General features: G+C 42.7%; 1 protein-coding gene across 3 annotated transcripts in view; it reads right to left on the bottom strand.

The window, feature by feature from the left end:
* The window catches only part of A1CF (APOBEC1 complementation factor), a 79,234-nt gene extending 54,078 nt beyond the window's left edge, over positions 1-25,156 (bottom strand). For 2 of the 3 annotated variants that reach the window (XM_059170236.1, XM_059170237.1), the window contains exons 1-2: positions 25,069-25,156; positions 245-388 (exon numbers count right to left, since the gene is read on the bottom strand). In XM_059170236.1, coding sequence (XP_059026219.1) covers positions 245-343 — 99 coding nt within the window. In that variant the 5' untranslated portion in view covers positions 344-388; positions 25,069-25,156. The remainder of the gene's footprint in view (positions 1-244; positions 389-25,068) is intronic. The other variant, XM_059170238.1, reaches the window with a different exon arrangement.
* Between the last annotated feature and the right edge of the window lie 2,828 nt (positions 25,157-27,984).

The raw sequence follows: 27,984 nt of genomic DNA, 5'->3' as shown, positions 1-27,984 counted from the left end.
ATGAATGCCGATTCTGCTTCCAAAGGACCAGCTAAGATGAAGCTGAGGGCCAGAGTGGAAAGAAAGTCATCAGCAGGGTCACCCACAAACACTGAAATGATGTAACTTCAACCCCCCCGGGAACGAACATCCATCCAGAGTTACACAGCTGACCATTCACATTTTGCATCTTAGGACCACGAATATTCCCACCATTCAGAGAACTCAGTGCTGGATTTCAGCAGAGGTCACAAGAAGTTCCTACCTGGACCAAGCTATATCCTGTGCGCTGGACCAGGGCGCGGAGGGCTGCTTCCTTCTGGGTGCCGCTCAATCCGTCCCCGGATTTGTGATTTGATTCCATTGAGAGTGATTATCAGCAAAAAATCAGGTTAATTAGGGTTGCTCACTGAAACCAAATTTAAGATAAATTAAGTAAATTACTGTTGCCAAACTTGTCCTTCTCACAAAGGACATCGATAGGAAACATCCTCTGTAAATAATTCACTAAGTTAGCGTTAACGAACAGCCACACACAAACACGGCTGGTGAAATGTCTCATTAAAAAAGCGTTTTTAAAAAAAAGTTCAATTTTAGTTGGAATTTGTAAGTCACAAACGTGTAATCCCCCCTTCTCCAATTAGAATGCAGATCAGTAAATCGCAATTCAATTATTTCGGAATGTCACCAAATGCTCAAAAACAAATTAGCTCCTATCGATTAAAAATAGGCAAAACGGTCCTTGCAGATGTGGGAAGAGAACAGGGTGATTAAATCAAATCACTAGGATAAAGTATTATCCTATTGATATACTAGTATATCCTAGTATAAACTAGGATATAGTATTAAAATCCTGAGAGATTGAGCTTTCTCTCTCTACTCAGTGTGGTACCTAAAACCTTTATCTACTTATTCACCAAAGATAAATTTCTAGAACAGAGTGTGCTCTGTTGCATCTATAAGAATCATCATGCAAATTAGTCTCTGTAATAAAGGGGTCCTATGGGTTTTAATAAAACAAGAAAAATAGATTTTTTTAGTGGTGCTAGAAGTGGCCGACTGACGCTCGGATCATCTGTCACTTAGATCACTCAGGAGAGGACAGGATGCCCTTTGCAAAAAAAAATGTAAGGAATTCTACAAGTTTACACATCTCCATGCTTATGTAGATATAAAGATGCAATTTCAGCGTTTTCTCTTCTGTACCTTTTATTTGGGAAAATGATTTGAACCCCATTGCAAATGGGATAATTGTTCCTACCTAGAGGTTCATGGGACGAGGGTGTGGTCATCCTGAGTGGTCCAGGCTGTGGTGGCGGGAGGCTCTGGGGGCTCCCATGCCCAGAGGGGCTTACACTGACCTCACTTAGTGTCAGGGCTCAGGAAGGTTCTGTGCTGGCCTTCCACTCTGCCCACTGTGCTCTGCCAGCCAAGACTAAAGAAGAGTGTTTCACAGTGATCTGAATCACATGCAGATTGAATGCCTTTCAACATAAGCCCTTTTAAGACTTTTCTGTGTTATGTCTTGAGCTTTCCTATGCTACTTCTGGTGGTCATTTAAAGATTCAGAACGAATGGGCCATTAATAGTGTAGGAAACGTGTAAAAAAGTGAAAAGTGAAGCTGGGGTGATCATGTCAGTAAGAGATTCAAAGTCTTCTATTAAGGTAATAACTAATAAACAAATGCATAGGCAAGCAGCATCTATCATTGTCTAGAAAGTAAATACTTCCAATAAAATACAGAGGACAAGAGAAAAATGAGATTTTAGAGGGACAACTCCTCAGATGTTACCGGGACAGAATGATTTCATGCCTCACATGTAAGAATGGCCATTCTTGCCCTTGATTGTTCTAGTAATTCTTGCCTGCTTCCAGCCCTGGCCAGCTCCACTTTGACTCATTCATTCTCTCAAGTGGTTCTAAGTCCGTGCCAGCTGGCCCCTTTTGCCCTCTGCCTTGTTTTAAGGCACTGTGCGTTAGGGAATGTCTATTAAGTTAGAGTACCAGTTTCTGTTGCTGTCCTTTGCAAAAGGCAATGAGCAAGCTTGTTTCCTTCCTTCCTTCCTTTCTTTCTTCCTAACTTTGTATCTTGGCCAAGACAAATTTGAAACTATTTTTCAGATAGTGGTGATTGGATAGACCTCTAACATCTAAGTGGGGGCTTGTAGCTTCCCTGACAACTTTACAGTGTAAACCATCTTCCTAGGGATGCTACAGGGTAGGGAGGCGAAAGGAAACCTGTGTTCAGCTTATAAGGCTAACTGGCTGCTGACTACAGTTCTAGAAATCTCTATGAGACCATATAAATTCTCTTAAAAAAATAAAACTACAAAAGGCATTTGGAGGATTTCCAAAGAAAACGAGCCTTTAGGACAAAACATAACTCTTGCACTTTCTCCAAATGTTGCTAAAATTGTCTTTTCATCAGGACACTCTCAACACCACCCCCCCCCACCCCCTACCCGGCGTCCCTTTGTGGATTTAATCTGCAGAAGCCGGGAGGCCACCTGTGAACTGGGATCTGGTGAGCTTAGTCATTTTGGTAATCAAGTGTCTCCCAGATGTTTGGAGGCAAAGTCTCTTGTTTTTTTGGCCAACTTGTAGTTTTACTCTTTGCTGAGCTTCATCTTTTCCATCAAAACCTAACAGTTCATGGTGAAATGACAAGTTTTATGCAAGACCTACCTTTAGTTTTGGTTAATGATTAGTACAGGGACCTGAAGACACTTTGACATCAGAAAGGGCTTTTGATCACAGAAACTCACTCTGACATTGCTGAGAAAACTCTCAACAACATCTTGACATAGTGTCAAGTCATCAGAAGTCAGGGAATAGAAATAAAATTCAGAATTTGCTACAAGAAACACCTCATCTTCTATGGTTAGTTCTCAAAAAACAATCCCCTTTCCCAACATTGATCTGAGGGATGAACTTGGATCCTAGATAAATATTTTTTTTTTTTCAGCAAGTCAAGCTTCTGTTAAATTTGGTCCATTTAGAAGAAGGATTGTGCAATACATTTTCTAATATCTCAAAATTGTTCAGATCCAAGACCACTGACTTTTGAAAGAGTCGTTCTCAATGTAATTTATGGAGGCAGTAGGATTCAAAACCAATACAAAGTAGGCGTTAGGAACATTGGCATCGAAGGAGAGCACTCATGAGTAGTAAGTATTCGAATATACTTCTCAATAAGTATCACTTATTCATTAAAATATTTGCTGAGTACCTACTGTCACTGAAGAATTTTTTGAGATACTAGGAAAATAGCAGAGAACAAAACAAACCCCTCTCCCCAAAATCTCACAGAGTTTTCTAGTGGGTGAGAGAGACTGTAAACAAGTAAAATGTGCAGGTGCTAAAGATAGTTCCTGAGGAGAAGAGAAATGAAGAGAAAAAGAATATGAAGTGTGTGTGTGAGAGGAGGGAGTGAAATGTTAGATGGTGTGATCCCGGGGGTGGGGTGGATTTGGGAGGAGACCCGGTGAGGTGAGGCATGTGTCTGGGGGAGACCGTTCTGGGCAGAGAGCCTGCCAGCCTGAGGGCCCTGAGGTGGGAGCTCCTTGATGGAGCCAGCCTGTGTGGAGGGCACGGAGCTGAGTGAACGAGGTCAGAAGTGGGAGTTAGCAGAGAGATAATGGCAGCCCAGGCCATAAAGGATCTTGCAGGTCAAGGTGAGGACTTTGGTTTTTGCTCTGAGATGGGAAGCCAGGGGATCAACGAGATGCTTAGCAGGATCTGTCTACTATTGAGGAGAGTCGAGAAGGGCTGGGATGGAGGGGAGGGATGCCGACACTCTAGTTCTGTTTTCATGCAAGAATTGGCTACTTTGTTCATTAGGGTATTTTTGGCATGAATTCTGATTTGAAAAATATACTGTGTGAAAACACCCCTTGTCTTGATTCCTGAGTGGTGGACCAGGAGTGGTGAAGAGCGGATATCTTGGATCTACTTTCCAGATGCATGGGATGCATCTGGAAATGAGGGAAAAAATAAGGAGTCAGGGATGACTTCCATTTTTCTAGTCTGTGCAGCTAGAAGAATAGACGTATTAGCTCAGATGGGGAAGAGCAGATTTGGGGAGGACCAGGAGCTCTGCTGTCGGCTTTGCTGATTTTGAGACACCCAGCAGGTAGCCACATGAGCCCAGAGAGGCTGAGCCAACAGTTGGTTCCAGGAGCTGGAATTTCCTGGGAGAGTTCCAGGCAGGAGATACTAGTTGGGAAGCTATTGGCCTAGAGGTGACATCGAAGCTGTGGAATCAGGTGAGATCATCTACGAGTAAAAGGTAGAGAGTAGGTCCAAGGACAGATCTCTGGGTCGCTCCAGCTCTTGGAAGTCAGGGAGACAAGGAAGAAGCCATAGCTGAGAATGAACTGGAACAGACGAAAAGTTCAAGAACAGCCAGGAGCAGGAGGTGGATGGAAAGCCAAGTGAAGAAAGGATTGTTGAGAACAAAGGAGTGATGCGAAGTACATGCTCTGTCATGTCAAGTAAGTAAGATGAAGCCTGAATCGGGGTGTAGACATCTGGATTCAAATTCTCATTCTGCCTCTTACTTGTGCCCGGAAAGTTCCTTAACCTCATGGTGTCCATGCATTCTCAACTCAGGAAGCAGTAATATTTCTCTCAGGGTTGTTGTATTACGTGAATAAATATGTTGAAAGAGCGTTGAGAGAGTTCCTGGCGCCTAGCGAGGTTAGTGTTAAATGCAGATATTTGTGATTTAGAAAAAGGGGGGAAGGGAGAGACAGGACAGTGACTAAGCACCCCAACTTCTCAGGTTCTGCAGTAAGTAGGATATCCCACAGTTTTGTGCAAAGGCGCTGTTACCCGGATGAGAGCGGCTGCGCAAAGAGATGGGCAGTGAATGGAAGTCACTGGAGAAAGTTACTGCTGGCATCAGCGCTACAGGAAAGAACTGGGGTCCCTGATCAGTTTGCTCACGTGTGAATGGGGCTCACAGGCAGTGCTGCTGGGGGGGGGGGTTGCGGGGCTTCGTTGATATCTTTTAGTAACTTGCTGTTACCGCCAGTAACTCCAGCTGGAGGAGAGAAGAAGGCACAGAGCGGGGGCTGCAAAGCAACTTGGGGGAAAGCCTCCTCCCTTACCGTTGGATGAGGCAGGACCCGACACAGGTCCCGTCCCTTCTCCCTCCTCCTTGCATTCAGTCTGGAACAGGGTGAGGGAGGGAATCCTAATCCAGAGATCTGGAGGACTCGCCTGGCTCTGCCAACTCTCGCTCCTTGGCCATCGGTGTGTCCCGGTCCTGTGTGTGTTTTCGTAGCAAAGGGACGCTTGGTTCGAATGGACACTCCGAAGCCAACCTGCTGTCTAGAGATGGTCCCCTCCCCTGCTCCTCTGCCTCCAGTATTCTGGTGGAGACTCAGAGTCTCCATTTCCTTACCTATGAAGTGTGAGGATAACAACAATTCCTACTTCACAGGGTTGTTTTAAGGACGAACTATGAGTAGATTAAAAATACTTAAAGTGGTTCCTAGCATTTAATAACTGCCCGGCAAGGGTTACCTATTATAGTGTTTTTAATTCTTATTATAATTAATCTCTAATTCCAAGGGGTAAAATTTCAAAATCACTTTCTGGGAAGATAAAATCTCACACGTTTAGCCCCATACATCGTCCCTCCAGGACTAGATTCCCTTCCAGCCATCCCATTCCCTTCCCTGCCGCTGGGGGCTCCCATGCTGCCTTGTATTTTTGGCTCTCTGCTTGGAATGTCCCACATCCAACCTTCACTACACTGGCCATGTTATCCTTCCAGACTGGATGGAAAGGTCTGCTCTGGGAGCCTTCCTTCCATACCCTCTCAGCGTCATGTTGGAGCCACAGCCTTGATACACTCAACTGAGTCTGCACATCCTTGTTCCATTGCATAGATACTGTAATGATCTGATTGCATGGCTGGCTTTCTTGCTACACCGTGACCTCTCTCAGTGTGGGGACTGTGCTGTACTCCTCTTTCCTGGCCCAGAATGCTTAGCCTGGCATTATGCTAAGTGCTCAGTAAATAACTTGGAGAACAAACGAAAGACCTTGGACTGGCATTTTATAAATGACAGTAACTTACACTTGTTCTGAAGTCAATCTCCTACTGTTTATTCTTTTTGTTCCAATCACTTCTAGAAAGTTCTGTCCTGGAGTAGTAAGTCTACCTTTTGTGCAAGATGGATGTCAGGGATTTTCACTGTGTTTATATGTGTGTTCTTGTCTTTGGGAGAGAGAAAAAGGAGTAAAATCAAGCGTGCGAAGTGACTGAAAAGGAGAATTGACATTTGAATTTACTTTTCTTCTTTTAGGTGCCTTTCTGGTTTTCTATTTGCAACATTGGAGCCTACTTGATCCAGAAGTGAAGGGTCTAGAAGTTAGTGAGGGTTCAATATTTCTGCCTTCCTGAAAGTCACAGGTGGATTGAAATGAACATCTCACCTCGGTTGAGACTTTTCAGTAGATATTTCCAGAGTTCACTATTGGGCAAGGTCAGAGTTGCTGTTCCTGACCCTTGACCCTGGTGGCCTCAGGTACCAGTGGGTCCTGGCTCGGAGAAGGTGATAGGGAGACAAAGATAAGGAGGCAAGAGAGAGAAGCAGGTAGGGAAGCAAGTGCCAGCATTTCTGCCTCCACAGCTGCGAGGGGGATAGTAGAAGCTGCCCTTGCTTTATTACCCTATGCTATAAAGAAGAAAAGCATACGGAAAAGTTGTACCTATAAATTGGCTTGCACGTTGTGGAAGGGAAACTATGAGGGGATTGTAAGTGATTTTTTTTTTTTTTTAACCTAGATTTGCCCGAAGTTAGGCAGTGTAGGAAGATGAGTGCCCTAGCGGGACAGCAGTTGGTGCCCGTGGCAACAGAGAAAGTGGGAAAACAGGTTTGTTTTTTAAAATAGTAAATCGGGCAAGACAGACAAAGGTGAGAAGGGCAGGCCCGCTGAACCTGTGCAGAAAGAAAAGCAGAGGCAGGTGTGAAGGAGAGGACAAGAGGGACGGAAGACAGAGGTTCAAGTTATTAGCTTTCTTGGTCTAAAAATGCAATGGGGGCGCGTGTGTGGCTTAGTCGGTTAAGCACCTGCCTTCAGCTCAAGTCATGATCCTGGGATCCAGGGAGCGAGTCCCGTATTAGGCTCCCTGCTCAGCGGGGAGCCTGCTTCTCCCTCTGCCATGAGTATTAGAGAAATATCTCCAATGTGCCGGGCACCGTGCTAGATGGTTTAGTCCGGAAATAGAGTCATTTTGTTACTGCTAGAGCTTCTGTATGTATTTTATGGACTTTTCTAAAGAGGAGAACTGAGGACACGGAGTTGGGGGTAAGACTCTTTCTGACTTGGTAAGCAGAGGAGAGACGTTCCTTTGTAACCAGGTGGGAGACATTGGGGTTGGTGCCAGCAAGGTGAGTGACGGCTTCATGGGCCAGTGGGACCTCTGCAGACCCAATCCAGGCTTCCCCAGGATTGGTGCACTGACGTTGCATGATAACTCTTACCAGCAGGCAAGTTGTATAACTGATTTTATAAGGAGTTCCAAGCATTTAGTATGTCCTGGGAATTTTACACAGAAGGAGCTCCAGTTATATCGACATGGTCTGTGAAGGATTAATGACCAAAGTTTATGCGTTTGCCTACTGATGCTAAGTAAATACTATCGTGCATTACTTGATAAAGAAATAGAAACTAGCTCTAATGTTCTCTCTGGAAATGATTACAATCGGTCTTAAGTTTATTTTGGAGGTGAATTCACATGATAGCTCTGTAGTTGGCCATGTATCGTGAACCACAGCAAAATTAGAGAATATGCATACATAAAATTCCAAAATGTGGCCTAAAAACACCCCACCTAGTCCCAATATGTGGCACCTTCTTTTTAAAAATCAATATATTGTCAGCCAAAAAATTAAAGTAACCAGAATCCCTTCTGTGTTATTAAGGCAGTAGTAATCAATCATACCTTAATTTTGGGCCTGGTGAGTTTGTGCCTTGTCAAGGCATAAAATAAAGAGAAATTTAAGTTGTTCTTAGTAGATATACTAACTTACAATTACAGAAAATAACCTCGGTCTATAGTAGATTGCACATCTTCAGAGAAAGATAAGCTGGCTTTGAGATTTCCATTCCACCACCAAGATTTTAAGTTCTCTGAGGCTCTGCTGCTTATTCTAAGAACAGGAGCACTGATACCTAACTTAAAGGGTTTTTGTTTTTATCTTTCTATTTTTTAGCATAGGTAAATCAGATATCGAATGGGAGAGAACCTAATCAATCAATCAATCAATCAGATAAGGGATAGGAGAGAATTTAATAAACTGCCCGGCATTTGGATGATACTCAGTAAATATTTCCTCCTTGTTCCTTGTCTGTTGCTTTGGTTGACTCATCTTAGCATCATCTGCATTCTTCTGCAAGGCTATCCTTCCTAGAAATTGTCCAGGGGACACAGAAATGCTGTTTGGAATGTGTTATGTCTTTCATGTTGCTTTAGTACTTGATCGGGTGGTTTCTTGTGTTTATTGTCACTTCTCAGTAGGAAAACATCCTTAAGGTCTTCAGTGTGTGTGTGTGTGTGTGTGAGAGAGAGAGAGAGAGAGAGACAGAGAGACAGAGAGACAGAGAGAGAAAGAGAAAGCACGTTAGAGTTTTTTTTTTTTTTTAAGATTTTATTTATTTATTTGACACAGAAAGAGACAGCAAGAGAGGGAACATAAGCAGGGGAAGCGGGAAAGGGAGAAGCAGGCTTCCCACTGAGCAGGGAGCCAGATGCCGGGCTCGAAACGAGGACCCTGGGATCATGACCTGAGCCAAAGGCAAATGCTTAATGACTGAGCCACCCAGGAGCCCCAGAGCACCTTAGAGCTGTAATGAAAATTAGACACTACCTAAAATCAGTGATTAAGAAATATTTGAATAAGTAGTGGTACAATGCATCTAATAATGCTGTTCTAGTAGAACATACAGTTCAGACAGATATTTGTGAATAGAACAGAATAGTTAAAGGGCAGGCTGAAAACAGCAAGCATAGTCTGATTTCATTTGTGTTAACTTTCATATTTCTAAGGGATTATAAAAGGCTGACTAGGTAAACAGATCAGTTTGCCACTCTCCTTTGACCATTTTTAGCTTTCTATAATATATAGCTCTCACTCTAATAATTTAAAAAGTAAGTTAAATCTTCCTAATAAATGGATTGCCAATGAGAACAAATCATCAAAGACTGAGATGTGGTCATGGTTCTATTCTGGGGAACCTGTTGATCATTAATTAGAGAAAAATGCTGAAAATTACTCCAAGGGTCTGGCTAAAGAGGCCAGGGACAAAACACAATAGACATAATGAAATCAGAAGGAATCAAAAGTGAATCAGTAAGACAGAAAAATCCACAGACTTGGTAAATGTAAGGGCTGATTGAAAGGTTGTGAATCAGCACCTCTGGGCACCTGGACAAAGTAAGATGGAGAAACCCATTTTAAAAACAGGTGATACATAAATACTAGGAAAAGGGGCAGGAAGAAAATAGTCCAAATGGGTTCAGAAGTTCTCTCTCGCCTATAAAATCATGCATTTATTTTGCTTTATTCTTTATCTTCTCTATTTTTTTTACACTACCCAAAATATTTTTATAAAAAAAAGTGGGAAAAATGGTTGTAACCACAGATAAGAGACTCTTGACTCTTAATATTTCAATTAATACATTGAAAAATATGGATGCAGTGATCAGTTACCTAGAAAACTCAAGGGTGAGATAATAATTTGAATGAGCTAAAAATCACACACTGTAATGAAAGAACTCATTGTCTTCTTCCCAAATAATGCAAGGTCCACATGGTTTTATTGGGCAGTTTTTCCAAATCATTTGAGAAACAAATAATTCTTTCATTATATAAAGCTTTTGAAGCATAGAAAATAAAGGAGAACTTATACTAACTCTGTCAATTTCATCTCTCTGATATAAAGCCAGACAAATAGATCACAAAATAGAAAACTGTGAACCCCAATATCACATGTAAGTTTAGATATCAACTACATACAGCAAGGTATTAAAATACTAATCTACAATAAACACATTGCATTTATCACCAAAATACTAATACTGTGCAACTTTAGGGATTCTATTAATTCATTTCAGTGACAAGGAAGAAAAAAATGATCATCCCATTAAATTAAAACTGGCACTTAATAAAATTCAACACCCACTATTGGTTTAGGAAAAAAAATTTGCTAAGTTAGTAATAGAATAAAACATCTTTAATTTGATGAAGCATCAGAAACACACAGAAAACATACTTAGTACTGAAACACTGAGATCATTCATTCTTTTTTTTTTAAAGATTTTATTTATTTATTTGACAGAGATAACAAAGTAGGCAGAGAGATAGGCAGAGAGAGAGAGGAAGGGAAGCAGGCTCCCTACTGAGCAGAAAGCCCAATACAGAGCTTGTTCTTAGGACCCTGAGATCATGACCTGAGCTGAAGGCAGAGGCTTAACCCACTGAGTCACCCAGGTGCCTAAGATCATTCTCATTAAAGACCAGTAAATCAACTGTGCAGAACAGAGGCCAGTGCCTTATCCATTAGGCTACTGGGGCTTCTTGTGCAGAACAATTAGAATAAAGGAACACCACAAGAACAGTCAAAACAAGTTAATCATTGAAGCAGAAATAGCAGATGATATGAGAAGATCTGAACAATAGAAACAAAATCGTAAGAATAGACGTAAGGCAAAGTACTCAAATTCTTTACGAAGAAAACAATAAAATTATATTGAAGGATCTAAGGCCTGAATATATGTTAAGTGTTATTATTAAAAAGGATCTGTTTGGGGTGCCTGGGTGGCTCAGTGGGTTAAAGCCTCTGCCTTCGGCTCAGGTCATGATCTCAGGGTCCTGGGATTGAGCCCTGCATCGGGTTCTCTGCTCAGCAGGGAGCCTGCTTCCCCCCCACCCCTTTCTGCCTGCCTCTCTGCCTACTTGTGATCTCTGTCTGTCAAATAAATAAATAAAATCTTAAAAAAAAAAAAAGGATCTGTTCTTCCCATGTCATTAATCTAATGCAAACCAATTTAAACATCAATAAAAAAAAGTGTTTTTTTTGACCAAATGAGTCTAAAGTTTACCTGGCAGGAAAAACATTCAGGAAATGCCACAACGTGTACTGAATTATAGTATTCTTGGGAACCCACCTAAAGCAAAGTTAAAATTAAAACAGGCATAGGAATGGACAAATAGATAAATGGAAAGAAACAAAGAAGCCTAGACCTATAGTTTTATTTATGTTGGAATTTGCCAATAGGTGTTATTTCAAAGGATAGATCATAGACACTTGGAGAAAAAAGGTGGCCCACTCTATCAGAGCACATACTGAAATTCTAAGTGGATTAATGGAAAAGTCTTCAAAAACACAGTGTAACTACTGGAAGGAAAGATGGGGGAACATTTTTATAATCTTGTGATGCAGAAGAGCTTCCTAACCAGGCATAGTAACCACCACAAATGAAAAGACTAACAGATTTGGGGTGCCTGGGGGACACAGTCAGCCGAGCATCTGACCCTTGGTTTCAGCTCAGGTCATGATCTCAGGGTCGTGGGACAGAGCATCAGTGGGGCCAGACCTCAGGCTCCGTGCTCAGCAGGGAGTCTGCTCGGGATTTTCCCTCTCTCCCTCCCCCCTCCTCCCCATCACAGGCATTCTCTTTCAGATAAATAAAGCTTTAAAAATATTATAAACTTCTGTACAACAAATCTGAAAGGAAACCACCGACAGGAAGAAAATGATTGCTGTTTTTTATGTACTAGACCAAGAATAAGTATCTGTAATATACAATGAATACTTTTAGATCCAGAATAAAAATTGGCTGAATAATGATTTGCCCCCATCAGTGGACAAATAAGCAAAGGACACAGGCAGTCCATTCACAGAAAAGAAGAAACAAAAAGAGCTTGTAAACTTATTTAAATGTAGTCATCAGCTCAGAAAAGGTAAGTTAAAACAAAACAAAACAAAAAAACAAGATACGTTGGCTTTGCCTATCACATAGCAAAATTTGAAAAGATTTCAAATAATAACAGAGCTAACCTTTCCTGAACACTTATTATATGCTATATTCCAGAAACTTCAAACCTCATTCATTTAATCCTCATAAACACTCAGTGGGGGTAGGTATTATCATTCCTATGATGCAGACAATAAATCAAGTTAGGGAGGTTGGTTAACATGTCTGTCCAAGGTCACCCAGGTAACTGGCGGGAGACCCGTAATTAGAATCCAGGTACTCTGGGGTCAGAGTCTGTGCTCCTCATTACTATATTTGGAAATAGGTGAATGGCACAGAAGGAGTAGGGAGATTATAGTATCTATCTGGCTTTTCCTAAAGAGTTTCTATGGAGAACCCCATGACAGGAGGAAACTGGTGAAGCGTGGATACTGTGGGTTTGTATCTTCTTCCATAGGGACAGATGGTTTCGGTCATCTAATGCACTACGGTAACTTGGCCTTTTTGCTAGAAAGAAAATGGGCTATGACCATCTGAGTAGTGCTGTGGGTAGACCGTGTGATGGTTCACCTGGACACATTCAGTGTCTGACCCACTTTGCACATGGTCCAAAGTAGATACCTGGTCATTGCCAGCTCTCTGCTATGCACTTGGTCATACCCCCCTGAAACCTCAGCCTTCGTGCTCCCTGGCAGAATGGGGAGCATCATTCAGAGATGACCAGGTGACGTGTCACTTGGTCGGATGTGACTTGGAGTCCATGTTAATTTGTATTCTTATATTTGAAGTGTTGGTTCCTTCTTCCCCTTGACCTTTAGCTCTTCTGAATCGTAGACAGCCAGAGAGGAGGGAGCCAGCTATGGGCCAGACATCTGATGTGGGGCACTGATGGCTAACAGACACAGGTACTTCCAGTAGGCACCAAACATAACAGTTGTGGGGGCGGGTCTCCTCCCTGTCCCTCTGTGTCCACCTTCAAATGTCCTCTTCAATAGCTCCTCTTTTCCTTTTCCCATCTCTTACTCTCTTTAATCCTTGACTTTGTTCTTTCTCCTCCCTTGGTGACAGCCCTGACTAACAAAGTGGCTGATTCCACCTGGAAGGTATCGCCTGCTTTTAAGACAAAGGTGTTAAGAGCTGTAATGAAGCAATGCTGTTGGGTGTAATTTTGACAAGAAACAGTTATTTTGGCAAAGAGGCTTTGGGCCAGCTGATACTTTGAGGACTGTTTGTTGACGCTTAAATCTATGTGCCGTCTTATTTGGAGTCATTTGAAGTCCTAGATAGAGTAACTTAAAATAGCAAAACCTAAGACACTAGGGAAATTGCACTGCTGCAAAAATATCTATGGAGAAATAAAACTATACCAGACAAAATTCCATTGGGAAACTACTGACTTAACATTAGCAGAGAAATGGAATGAGCAGAGGTACAAGAGACAAATGACTGTATTGTAGTTTTTGTGTGTGTGTCCTTGTCTGTGCAGGTATGTATATACATACGTATCTATACACACACATACACACATACCTCCCCTGCCCCCTGGACTAAATCTCGGCATTGTAAACATGCAAGGAGTAAGAAGGTGTGTTCTTCAAATTTTTTTCATCTTTTTAATTTTTTTTAAGTACAAATTCAAAACCAGGAATTAGATACAATTTCATTTGAAAAGAAAACAGTCCCCAGACTCTCGGGAGAGTCTTGCAAAACAGTCCTGACACCTAGACCACCATTTTGTTTTGTTTGACGGAAAAGTTAATTTCAAATAGAACCATGTATTTTCATTTAAAAAGTGTATTTAAAACTGCACAACTTGTGGTCCAATGGGAACACCTCCTGCTTCTTAACATATTTTGAAGTAGATCGAATAGAGTAGGAACATTTGATCCATTTCAAAAGACATTTCACACTTATTTGCTTAAAATGCCCTTTAAATATCAACAAGAAGGCATTAAATCCCTGGGATTTAGCTTGAAACTGTAAATTGCACAAGGAAATGCAGGAGAGAGAGCATTAACCTACACATGTTTTGTCAAAATAGAACTTTCAGATTTCATCGCAAGCAGTTCTGGATTTTAGCAAGTCACATGCATTTTGTTAAATCTCCCTTCCTCAATTTTTAAAAAGATTTCATTTATTTATTAGAGAGAGAGAGCATGCATGAGCACGAGTGGGAGTGTGTGGATGGGAAGGGCAGAGGGACAAGCAGACACCCCGCTGATCGGAGAGTCTGATGTAGGGCTCAAACCCCCAGGACCCAGGGATTGTGACCATATCTGAAGGCAGATGCCTAACAGACGGAGCCACCCAGGCGCCCCTTATCATAATCTAAAAACCAATTCTACTGTAATCTTCTCAGAGGATGTGTCCAGTTTGCATACTTTCCTGAATCGTGACTTGCCATCACTTGCTAAACAGGGCCCTATCCTTAAAATATTGTACCACTATTCAGCATACTCCAAACTGGCACTAAAAAGAAATCATCTAAGAATAGCTTTAGTCAACAGGGCTGACAGCAGATCAGAGAGCGAGAGCTATGGAGAAAGAACAGACTCCCTGCTTGGCTTTACATTATAATCATCTGCACTGGGGCAGGATCCTCCTCACCCCAAAGGGGGCCAGATTCTCCTGGTCTGGGAGGGGGGCCTGGAAATGGTTACTTTGTAAGCCTTCAAAGTCACCGTAATTGGCAGCTGAGTTGGGAACTGCTGAATGAAGCTTGAGGCTATACGTGTTAAATGTCAAAACAAAGCAATGGACAGTAATTGAATTTATCCCACCTGCCAAAGAGACGGGATAGATATCATGTAAAGAACATGGTATTAAAGAGAGGAAAAAGCCTATAAAAGAAAGGTAGACACTAGATGATAGGAGAAATGTGTGGATGATTCCATATTTTCTCTAATAATTGTTTACGTTTTCATCATTCCTAATAAAGACATGTTTTCCTTAATGGTAGTGTTTAGAAATTAAAAAAAAAAATCTCATTCTTACTAGATTCTGGCTCAAGTGATCTGTTTGCAACTCTGTTTCCATGAGGACCGACCAGTAAGTTGTTTATATTCCCACTGTGCCTAGTTTCCATGCTGCTTTCCACAGTCTCCTGGAATGAGACAAATTCAAGCTGCTTCCTCTGGGGGGTGCATAGTTATAGGAGTATATATATATTTGTGAACTCCCAAGCCTGTGTGTGAAGACATGAATGCGTGTAGACACGTGGGTGTCTATACTGGCCTGGTGGCCAGTGTTGTTAGCACAATATCACACAGGAAACTTCTCCATACACCCCTTCCCTTTGTAACTGGTTCTGACCCTGTGAACTCCTCAAATGCTTCAGCCTCGAGTTAGCTTGAACAGGACTATCAGAAACTCTGAAAGACCCTCACATGCGATCTTTTCTTGGTAACACTGAAGATTGAGAGATGAACACTTTTTTTTTTTAATCCAAAAATGATTTGGGAAAACTTGAACAGCAGGTGGAAACAGCATGTATTGGAGGGCGGAGTAGGTATTGGGAAAGAAACACAGAGCTTTACAACCAGACAACATATGAACTCTATTCCATTAAGGTTCTACTATGATGGCTAATTTTATGTCTCAACTGGACGGGGCCACGGGGTGCCTGGATGTTTGGCTAAATATTGTTCTGGGTGTGTCTGTAAACATCTTTCTGGATGAGATTAACTTTAAATATAGAATGATCCAATCAATTGAAGACAAGAATAGAACAAAAACAAGTTGAGTGAGAGAGAACTCTACCCTCCCAGGGACATCCATCTTTTCTGGACTCACTGGGGCTGAAACACTGGTTCTTGTGTCTCGTGCCTGCTGACTTTCAGGCTGGAAATATACGTCATCTGACCTGGGTCTCTGGCTTGCCAACTTCAGGGTTTGAGGCTTATCAGCCTCCTTAATCATGCAAGCCAACCACTTAAAATAAATCCCTTTAGATGAACAGATAGATATAGACAGATAGATGTATCTTAGAGGTGCTAGTTGCCAGTACTGGTATCTTACAGGTGCTGGAACAATAACAACAACAAAACCATTTTTGTATAGGCACTGATTGGAATACCAGTTCTGTTTCTCTGGAGAACCCTGGCCAATACTTATACAAAAATGGCTTCAGTGTGGGCATGTTCCCAGTAACTGTAAGATGAGGCTACAGATGGTGGCCGTGTTGTCTTCACTTAGTAATGATACCCCACTCTTTCCACCGTGCCCCACTCTCTTGAGAATCCCTCGGAAAGAGGATTGGCAAAGGTTAGAAATTCTAGAATGGTGTATCCTAAGAGGAGTAGAAAGTCTTTGCATATATGTTTAATTTCTAAGTTGACTTACAAATTGGGAAAGTGGTAATCCCAGTGTGCTGTGTCGATGTGTCTCAGCTTAAAAGCAGATGTTTATTCCATAGGCCTGGGAGCAATTATTTGTGTGACAGATTACAGGGGCCTGATGAGCTGTCAGTGCTGTATTTCATTCATTCTTGGATTCATGTTATTATGTCTCTTTTTTTCTAGTTGAGATTGTCCTTTTGAGCTTAATTTCTGCATCTGGTTTCCTGAGACCAATTTGGAAAAATTAGGCCAAACACTCAATTCTCACTAAGACGGCCAACTACTGATTAATAAAATATTTTTGATCCTTGAGTGGAGCTTACAAAAGTCCAACTCTCTGGAGCTCTATAGTGCAGTAGCCCTAAGGGAATGTGACACGTGCAATGAAAAACAGCTTTATGTTCCCTTTCCAGACCCTGAATGCCTGGGCTCAAATCCTTGAAACCAGATTATAGAAATTGTGATTATATGCTAATTTTCACACCTTGGCATAAACTGTCCTTATAAGTTCTTTCTCATTATGTCTAGTCAGCCCCTGAGTTCTGATACTTGCCCTTCTTTTGAATTCCCACGGCCATTAATTACCATGTATGCAACTATCATTTCATACCTGGGTTGTTGTCTTACCTTGGCCTCTGACCTTTTTTCTAACTCTAACATCCTCTGTGTTAACACTCGTTAATTTTCTCGACCATTTTATTATGTTACTTTCCTATTCAAAGACTTCCCATGGCCCCATATTCTGCAGTGCTGGCAACCAATGTCATCACCTATCAAAAGTACCCAACTTTGTATTAATTTCCAGGGGATAACTTTCCTCTACTCAGACTGGTCCAGAAGCCTAGGAGTCCAGAGAAGATGGGAGATGGGGGCTCTAGAGGAGCAGCATCCCAGCAGGACAGAGTGTTCTTCCTTTATTATGAAGTCAGCACAGAAGAACTCTAACAGGCCCCTGTGCACTTTAGGAAGGAAACTCCATGTGTGTTGCTGAGAATGTGTTGGAGGCAGAAAGGTTAGTGTAGGGACTGGTGGGGAAATGAAGAGAGGGAGGACCATGCCCTTGCCAAGGACGGACACTCATCTTTTTATCTCCAGCCCTTCCACTGAGCCTGGAACTTAGTAGACACAGTTAATACATATTCGCTGCACTGAATGGGAATTTCATATAGCCTCTCGGACTACTCCACACTTGGTTCCCTCCTAATTTTCTAGTTTCACCACCTAATAATAAAGCACACAGTATTTTCCCCTTTGTTGTTCATTCCTTGATTCCCAAGTGGGGATCATGGCCCAGTAGACACACCATGGGATCATGGATTTAGACTGACTCAGGTTCTAATGTGGGGGCTCTACCCTTAAGAGCTTTGTAAACTTGGCTGAAGTTGTTTTCACCAGATCCCAGCTTCTTCTTTTCAACATTGGGGATCAGGATGCCTGTCTCATGGTGTTGCCATAGTGATCTGAAAGGATAGGACAAGTACACAGCCCAGAGTAGGGTACCGGGCACTCAATGCTGTTTTTCTTGGCCTCTTCTACCTCCTGTCCTGCTCTCCGCAGTTAGATGGCTCTGTTATCCAGCAAACAATAGTGTGAATCTGTTCTGTGTAGAGCAAGGTGGTAGGTCTGCACACTGAAAAAGAAATAGGATAACTTTCTTGTCTTTCAGGAAACCTCAGTATAGCACAGAAAATAGTATTCCTTCTCCAGCAAAGTAAGAGACTTTGGAGAAGGGAGAGAATAAATACCCTAAGACTGAGATAGGAAACCTGGGGAACCCTTCCTGGGCCCCTTGAAGTTAGGAACGAAAGTGCAATACATCTTTGTATCCAACACAGCATCTAGAATAATGCTGAATACAAGCACGGAGTCCATCAGTCAGTCCCAGCGGACAGATTAACGCAGCAAACCCAAGGGATCGCCTTCCTTCCTTTCCAACCAGCAGCTCCCCTTGAAATAGACACTAATCCCTAGCCCTTTCCTCCTCCGTCCTGATGCTCTGCTTAGCCCCTGCCCCCATAATTTTCTCTTCAGGGGTCTTCTGCTGTGCCCCTGTAGGGGACTGATTTGGGCACAGGTTATATTATCTCATACCTGTGTTTTAGTCATGCTGATAACCCTGCTATTTTTTTTTTTTTTTAAGATTTTATTTATTTGACAGACTGAGATCACAAGTAGGCAGAGAGGCAGGCAGAGAAGAGGGGGGGAGAAGTAGGCTCCATGCTGAGCAGAGAGCCTGATGCGGGGCTCGATCCCAGGACCCTGAGATCATGACCTGAGCTGAAGGCAGAGGCTTAACCCACTGAGCCAACCAGGTGTCCCTAACCCTGCTATTTGTAAGTGACTTTGAGTCCTGATGTTCTTTGTAGTAACCATGAAAACAACACAGGCCAAGAGGCTTGCCCTCTGGTGTGAAGATCCAGATTTCTATTCTGTTACCTTGCTAATGACCCAGGTTCCTTCCAATTATTTTATCCCGGCTTAATTAGGAGCCCTTGCCCGTGATGGAGAACATCTCTGCCTTGGAAAAGCAGGGCCATGTACTAACATTATTGGATGATTCCTGTTCTGGCCAGGACACCTGTCTTAACTCTCTGTTCTGTAGCGAGGGACAGACAGGGAAGAATCTGCTAAGTGTGATGCTCAAATGTCTTTAATAATCATTCAAAATTAATACGTAAATTCTTCCTCAAAGATCAGACAAATAGCCATCATTCAAATACCTTACATTTTCCTCTTGTTCCCCACGACACCTCTATCCTTGGCCATTTTCCTCTCTGTCTTCTCTTCCCTACCTACAAGTCACAATCGACTTGTCCTAAATGCCCTTCTTGGTGGGCTTTGCCAGGCTAGTTAATTTGCTAAGCGATTTTAGGCTAATGTGTTCCTGAATGTCAATACCTCACAGTGTCCCTATCACTCATGCCCTGTCTCCCAAATAATGTGTATTTTAACAAGGAACTTCTGGAAGCACGCTCTTGTTATCCTAGATGAATAATTCCATTGAGGCTGGTAGAGCTGCTATTTGGGAACTTCTGGGTCTCCATTTAAAGCTCCAAATTAGGGCAGTTTAAATTTGGGGCTCCCTGAGCATTTACAGACCTAGCAGCCCAGTTCTTCTTTCCCTGGGGAGAAGGGTGTGGCCTCCAGGTAGGAGGTGCTGTGTTCAGACCCTCGCAGAATCTGGGCATGAGGAAGCCAAGTCATTCAGGGCAGTTACTGAGGGCTGGGGGTCTACACTTGGGTTCTTTCCCTAACAACAACCAAAATGTCTTTTGTCCTTGGTGAAACTCAGTTCTTCTCTGTCCAGTAGAGGACCTCAAAATTTAGCTCCAGTTCCAAGATCCAGTGCTTCTCCATGCTCTGGTCACACTCTGTCTGCACAGTGGTGTACACCAGACTGTTGGGGTTCACTACTGTCTTCACCACTTTCCAGCCCTGTGACCTGGGGCAAGTTTCTCCATGGTCCTGAGGCTTGACCTCTTTTTTGGGAAAACAGCATAGCCATAGAACCCATTCCACAGAATCCCATAGGGTTGAACAAGTCCATCTCTGTGCTCGGCATGTGGCAGGAGCTATGTCAGTCTGGAAGAGCTATTCCTCATGTCATTGTCATGGTCGTCATCATAGGCCACCGACTCTAACTGGCCAGCAGTCAATGCCTGCCTTGTGAGGCTTTGCTGGGGACCTTCAGGCAAGAGGCTACCTGACCTGGTCATGCCCATGTGCCAACACAGACTCTTGCCGCATGGTGTCAGCATCTGATCTCTAACTGCCGGGGAAAGTAACCAGAGGGATTAGGGCTTAAATCTAAGAAGCCAACTTACTTTACGCAGAAGCCCCCAGCTGGAAAGAGGAACCCTAAATCTAGTCCTAACAGAAAAGCTAGATGGAAGAATAAGAAAGATCACTTGAGAGGAAGAAGGAAGAGTTGCCTAGATACAGAAACCCTACAAACACACAGCCGATGTTCCAGGAGGGAGCCCGGCTCCCTCTCTTCACTTCTTGGATGTGCCATACTTGAAATCTTTGTAGTATCCTTTCCTTCGAGGATTCCTATGGGACTAGTTTTCCTCTCACCTTCTGCAGGGATTCTCACCCTCTCTTCCCAGTTTCATCTAACCTCTTAGTTACTCATCACCGGGGCAGTCACGTCCCGCACGGTAGGTGAACTCCGGATGTAATGCGCCTCCGCTTTGAGAGCCCCGCTAGGCTTCTAGACTCTGTGTGAGCATCTTGCATTTAACCAGCTTCTCACAGTTGGAATGAGATGTGATGGCTGAGCTACCTTGAAGAAAGTAGGCATGCTGCATTGACCATGAGGAAATCTGGCTTTAAAAAAGTCTAGGGGTCCCTGATGGCACAGGTGTGACTGACACAGGTGAAGTGTCTGACTTCTGATTTTGACTCAGGTCATGATCTCAGGGTGGTGAGATAGAGCCCTGGGTTGGGCCCTGCACTCAGTGGGGAGTCTGTTTCAGATTCTCCCTCTCTCTTTGCCTCTCATGCTCTCTTTCTCTCTCTCAAATAAATAAATAAATCTTTTAAAGAAAAGTCTAAATGCTTCTGTCTAAAATGCTTTGTAAACTAGAATATTCTATAGAAATAAGGTAGCAACAGTAGTGGGTTCTGCTATGTTAAGTATAGTGTTCTCTGAATCAGTTGAGCACGCCAAAACAATGCTCATTTTTAACTACTGGAAGAAGAGGGGACATTACTACATCACCAAAGGCGAGATTTTATAGAATTGCAAACCAGTTTTCTCTCTTGGTCATTCTGTCTGGCCAAATTGTCATGTGCTAATTCCATAGCCATATTGTTGCTGGGGGCAGAACACTGTGCACACCCTTGCAGACTGGAGGGGATTATCTCAGTCCATACTATGGCCTTCCTACTCCTTTTACCAGGGATGGAGCCCTGTTGAAATAAACCTGGTGAATGTTTTCCACAGGATCACTAATACCCTATAAAATTCCACAGACATAGCTGTATAAGGAAAAGAAAAAAGCTGAGTTTATATATCTTTAAAAAATTAAATTAGTGGGGAGCCTCAGTGGCCTGGGTGGCTCAGTTGGTTAAGTGTGTGTCTTTGGCTCAGGTCATGAACCTGGGGTCCTGGGTTGAGCCCTGCATGGAGTGGGGGGGTTCCCTATTCATCAAGGAGCCTGTTTCTCCCTCTCCTACTCCCCTGACTTGTGTTCTCTTTCTCTCTCTCAAATAAATAAATAAAACCTTTAAAAAAATCAAATTAGGGAGCTCAAGTTACCAGCATATTTTAGTCAAAGCAGCCATTATTATAAAAGGCAATATTTAAATTTTTGATTTGGGTGAATCAAAAATATTCAACACAAAACCTTAATTTATCCAATTAAAGCTTCTATGTAGTTTTTAAGACTGAGATTCAGATTAGATTAAGTCAGATGGATTCAAATGATAGATGAGCCATCTTTCCTGATCTAATCAGCAGGAAACACTCCCTAACAATCACCTGCATCTTATAGGATCTGCAAGGAGCAGATGGGATTCAGATTTCTAATAGGTAATGTCACTGCAGTGGTGTCTCCCCTTTTCCAGATGCTTTTCCCCCGGGTTGGGGTGGGGGGGTAGGGGAATTGGGCTGTTAGAACTACACTTCAGAGGAGCCTGGTTACTGTTTCCATGAGTAAGATCAAATGGTGTTTATCCTCCATCGATCAATACCATCTTGTTTGAACTGATTGAGTCATTTAGAGACACATAAGGTAATGACAACAATTGTGCAACAGTACCCAGCATCCTCCCCAGCCTGCTGAGGGATGACAGTATTTTAAAAGAGAGTTATTGAAACAGATTTGTAACATCAACTGGCTGTGTGATGAAATGAACACACGCCACCACAGACTGCCCGGTGGGTTTTGGGGAAAAGGGCATTGGGCTACTTTAGCTAAGAGTTTCCTTGAGCAACATTCTCTGAAATAAAGCATGCTATGTTGTGTTTTTGTTGCTGCTGTCTTTTTATAAGAGAAAATAAGAGGTTCTGTCTTTTTGTCTAGAACACGGTTATTCTTGGTGACTAATCAGAACTTTTGTTATTTATGTATAGTTTTTGATTGACTTTATCAGTAGAGTTTTTTAATTATTATTATTCTATCAGTAGAGTTTTGACAGAGTAGCTACTAGGTAAGTTTGGAAAGCCTCTGGATATTTTTCTGGAGATTGTTACAAATAGAGAAATGGGAAGGGGAAGAGAGTTTCACTGAATTCCTACTGAACGCCAGGGACTGGCTTCAACTGTTTTGCTGTGTCATCTCATTTAATCTTCACCGAATTCTGCAAGGTGGCTTCTACCCCCATGGCAAACTCAAGGAATCTGAGATTCAGGGACATTAAGTAGTGTGCCCGAGGCCACAGAGCTTGGGGACTTGGGAACCTGCCTTCCAGCCACCCTCTGTCGGGAGTCCAGTGTTCTTTCTAGAATGAATTTGCAAAGTGTCTAAAAGAGGCATGGTCCTATTTGATGGAAGACAGCTAGACCTTCAGGTCCCTAGATGGTTTCTCTGGTAGTTTCAGTGGGTTCTGGTTTTATGAACACTGGGTGTGAGCTCTCGAAAGGATTTATTCTTTCTTAACCTGCATTCAGAGGAATCCCTTTCTGAGACACGTTAATAGACGTTCCTAAAAGCCGTTCTGTTGTAAATGAAGCGAGGAAACGAAACATCTCGCACTGCCCAACGCTCACCAGAAATGCATACACGTACACACATAGTAATGCCCCAGTGCCTGTGAAGACAGTTACAATGGTGACACACTTGGGCTCCGGGGTCTGTCCACCCGGCTGGGGAATCTGGCTCATTGTTCCCCGCCTGGGTGATGCTGAGTCTGCGAGGTAACTAATCCCTGCTCAGTTTGCTCATTAGTAAAATGTTATTATAGTATCTACCTTATAGGACTATTTGAAGAATAATATAGACGAACCCTGGAAGGTGCTGAGGACGACGCTTGCCCATATAAAGCTCAACCAACATCTGTCATTGTTAGTTTCACTCCAGACGTTCACGTGATAACAAGACCTGCTTTAAAGTATCTGATTGCCTTTCCTCCACTTGATAACGGGGTCACTTTTTTTTGAGCCACACTTACAAACATCCACTGACTACAGGGTAGGAAATGTCACATTTGAAACAGCACAAAACAATTTGGGATTAGCCCAGTTAAAAATAATAACTAAATATTCAGCGTATTCCTATCCATCATGTCGGTTTGTATTTGCCCACCAAGTTTTTTTTTTTTCTTTTCCTCTCTTTTTTCAAATTTCTTTCCCCTTCCCTTATACCCGATAAATAATAAATTGGAAGAGCAAAATGTGAGAATTATCTCAAATGGGCACTATCAATAAAATTCCAGAAAATACGGCCCTAAAATGTGAACCCATAAGTCGTCTCTCTATTATTCTGTATTTCGCAGGGGAAGGTCTTTGCCCTGCAACAGGTCCGTGTTTATTCTAGAGATAAACAGGTCCGTGTTTATTCTAGAGAACTCACTGTTCTCCCCAGACCTCTGTTCCTACTGTGTATGTTCCAGCACATAATCATGAAGGATGTTTCAGACCAGACCAACACACCTTTGAAGCTTCTAAATTCTAACGAAAGTTGAGCTTGTCAGTGTACATTTTGCAAAACACTAATCTTGCACAGGGCACAAATAATTCCGTGTTCCTTCCCTTCTGGAAAATAAGCAAGACATAGCTCAACAGTCCTCCTGTAAAACACTCTTGTTTAACCTGGAGCCCGTTCTCCTTGGAATTCATTCTCGTAATTGTGGAACAAAAGTATTTCAATCAGAGTTGAAGATTTCTGGCAGGAATGGATATTCCTGTTATGTGCTCTGACACCTTTCTTAAGATACAATCATAGCCTGTTTTGGTTGCAAATCCTCTTTCTGGACTGAACAAAATGATCACGGGAAAATATATCCACTGCAGTCCCGTCGCCCAAACCAGCCCGAGAAAAAGTTCTAATAATTAGCTATGCCCAAGGCTGAGATTTTAACACATTCAAAACCAGTTATTTTCCATGTCTGTTTTTGTTTTCTTTCTTCTTTCTTTTCTTTTCTTTTTCCTTCCTCCTCTCTCCCTCCCTCTCTTCCTTTCTTTTTTTCTTTTGCTAGAATGAAAAAGGGAACAGCTTAAGGCGTTCCTTTGGTGAGTAGGATTCTGGCCAAAGAGATAGCAAGAATCCACCAAGATGACTTTGAGTGGGTTTCTTTTCTTCGGGGTTTTCTGTTTGAGATTTTGGGTGGTTGCGAAGGGCAAAGGAGAGGGAAGGAGAGAACTGAAAATACGAAAGCTAAGGTATGATAGGAATTACGACCTACACAGAGAAATCAGAATCTACCACTGATGTTAATGCTCTTCTTGTAATTACATTTTGTATATTTCCGGGGGTCCTAGGACCACAGCCCACAGTCAACCCCAACGCTCCCAGCTAAATAAACTTCTCATAAACGGTAGCCGTACTCTTGAACCCAAGGCGGTAAATCTACTTTTTTGGCTCAGAAATAGATTAAATCAAGGACCAGAAGAGGCAGCCATTTCATTCTGAGATTATGTGACTCTTGAAGTATATTCTCTTGTTTTCAGGTTGCTCCATTAGTATAAGCCCAGCCAGAAAGCTCCCTGCATAGGCAGTAGGATAGAAGCTCTTCTCGCTGCGTTCCCACTGAGCCACAATGCACAGTTTCACAGAGTTGAAGCAAGAAATAGCCAAACACATGGACCGTACCTGAGTGATTGCAGAGGTCCCCACCCGGAAAAGGTTTCCTTGATTGTGGCGAGTTCAACGTGTCACTCTGGTTATGCTCTAATCAACATATCAAACTCCAAAGGTTCAGTGGCTTTAGGTTTGGTTTACAATTCCTGGGAGTTAAACTTTAACTCGCCCTGTCCCTTGCATCCATACAGCCCTTTGACCAGATAACTGGGTCACGGCAGCCGTAGAATCTACAAAAGGGCCAGGCTCCTTAGTGGACGACATTAAAATATATTTTGTGTTAAAAACCGTTGATGTGAATATTGCTTTTGAAGCTGTTGTCCTGAGTTACGTGTTTTAAAAAGCGGAACTCACTGTAGTTTGGGCAGCTCGGCTTTAATTTACGTTAGTTCCCCTGCTCTCTGTTCCGTGGAAGGGATATTAAGTCTAAGGGGAAATCGGGGAGAATCTGGCTTTCTTCCTTTTGTTCATGCTGTTTTAGATCACTGTTTTGCACGGAGTAAAGTGTGGAGTTTCAGGTCAAGTATGCAGATAAACGCTGGCTTACAAAAACTGAAATACAGAAAACATTTACATAACCAAGTAAATAGGGGCTGGGGAAATGGGCTTCTTTTTTATGCAAGCTGCTCATCTGGGTTTTAAGAGGGCACCAGCTATGGACTGGGTTATGTGAGATCCAAAGCTATTGTTCCTGGCTTGAAACCTCAGTGGTAACCCTGATTTTTGAAGAATAAAGGAAGGGACATTTTCAAGAACTAACCTTGAGATTCTAAGTTCTTCATTAAGAGCTCTAGTCTATAGAGGAAGATCCTAAAGGTATAAAGCCCACTTAAAAAAACAAAACAAAACAAAACTCAAAGCCCTCCCAATTTTGAGTACATTTTGCCCTGAGGGTTTAGAAACCGCAGGCCCCATAGAATAGAGGCTACCCTCACCTGGTTATGCTTTTTTTTAAGCTTTTCTCGCTTTAATTGTTCATCTGCATCATAAATAAAGTCCAGTATCCCTGAGATAGGAACCACTGCAATAAGAAGGGAATGAATAGGTTCTCCAAATGAAGATTGCTGCTTAATTATGCCTATTGCCCTGGTCCTCCGGTGTAAACTTTGCATTTCCCAACCTAATGCTTGGCAGCACCAAGACGTTTCAGTAATGGTTCATCGTAAACCCAGCATTCTCCATCTTCATGAAATAACCTTGTCTCCCACTGAATTTCCTTCTTCCTTTCCTGAGCTTCTGCTCTTTGTCTTTCTTCAAGTCTATGCTTGGCTCCGGTTGCTGCATCAATGTCTCTGATTTTTAAGTTGAAAGTGACATCCTTCCAAAGGCAGCGGGATTCATACTCATTCTGATCTTCCAACTTCCTCACTTTCTCCTTAATTATAGGCAACTTCTTGGTATCTATAAAAACTGCATTTTCCCCTGTTGCATATTTTGCATACACTAAACCATTCCATTCCCCTTCAACTGAGCAAAAAGACTTCTTATCATTTGGAGAAAAAATCTCAGAAGTAATTCTGTGCTTCTTGTCCCCATAGAAAGGTTTAGTGTGGAAGACGATATTTGCACTATAGCCAGTTTTGGAACAACTGATGTTGCATTCTTGCGCCTACTTCCACCCAGGGCACTGTGGGGATAGATAGTTCAAGTAAGAGGAGTCAGATTTTCTAGGAGCCAACTATTAACAGAAGCATGCGGACCATGAAAACGCACAGAATGAACAATCCTTCCATTGTATGGACATAGAGAGGCATCAACCAAGCACACCAGAATCTAAAATGCAGGACATAATGCCTATTGCTGGAATGTTCATTCTGCTACCGGTTTTCAGTTCTCAGACGCTTGCAAGCGTCGGTTTATCTCTACTTCTTCCAAAGTGTTGCAAGACCGGGGTGACAGAACACGTGTTTTGCCCTGGAGTTGTGCCCTGGGAGTGAGCTCATGGGGGTGGGGGTGGGGGCACTCAAGTTCCCCACAGACCTACAGATGCATGAAGGACACACCCCTGGACAAGCCCCTGGGACCGGCCCCCACTGAGCAGTTTCCCTGCTTTTTTTTTGGAGAAATCTCATTCTGGGCATTTGGTGTCATTAAGATATTCCTGGAACTGGGGTGCCCGGGTGGCTCGTGGGTTAAGCTGCTGCCTTCAGATCAGGTCATGATCCCAGGGTCCTGGGATAGAGTCCTGCATTGGGGGCGGGGGGAGATGTCTGCTCAGCAGGGAGCCTGCTTCTCTCCCTCCCTCTCTGCCTACTTGTGATCTCTGTCTGTCAAATAAATAAAATCTTAAAAAAAATAAAGATATTGCTGGAAAGTTCTTTATTTTCTAAGTCCTCTTTTTGCAGGGATAGGAATATAAACGTCTGCCATCAACAGGGAAATAATGAACAGTCTCTCTTTCTGAAGGGTACTTAAGGGGACAGTCTGGGGCATGGGGACAGGAGGAGATCACCCCATGACCTGATCCCATCAGTCCCATCAAGGGAAATAAATGTACCCAGAATAGGCAGGGTTAGCCCTTCTGGGGCCCCATTCTCTGGGGAGAGACAAAGTCATAATCAAACCCCTATTATCCAATGCAGACGAAAACAAATCATTTTAAGTAGCGGTTGGTGAATATTTTTTTCATTTGTCTGTTCTGTAAATAATCATCAAGGCCCTACTATTGGCTGAGCACTGTGTTAGATGAGTGGTTATTTCACGTGAGGTTTGAGTCTCTTAGTGGCTGTAAACTCAATAAACCGGGTTGCAGACAACATTTTTAAAACAGAGCAGAGGGGCGCCTGGGTGGCTCAGTGGGTTAAAGCCTCTGCCTTCGGCTCAGGTCATGGTCCCAGGGTCCTGGGATTGAGCCCCACATCGGACTTTCTGCTCAACAGGGAGCCTGCTTCCCTTCCTCTCTCTCTGCCTGCCTCTCTGCCTACTTGT

Source organism: Mustela lutreola, chromosome 4, assembly GCF_030435805.1.
Source record: "Mustela lutreola isolate mMusLut2 chromosome 4, mMusLut2.pri, whole genome shotgun sequence".
In the NCBI taxonomy this organism is placed as follows: Eukaryota; Metazoa; Chordata; class Mammalia; order Carnivora; family Mustelidae; genus Mustela; species Mustela lutreola.
This window is presented reverse-complemented; position numbering and strand designations above follow the sequence as displayed.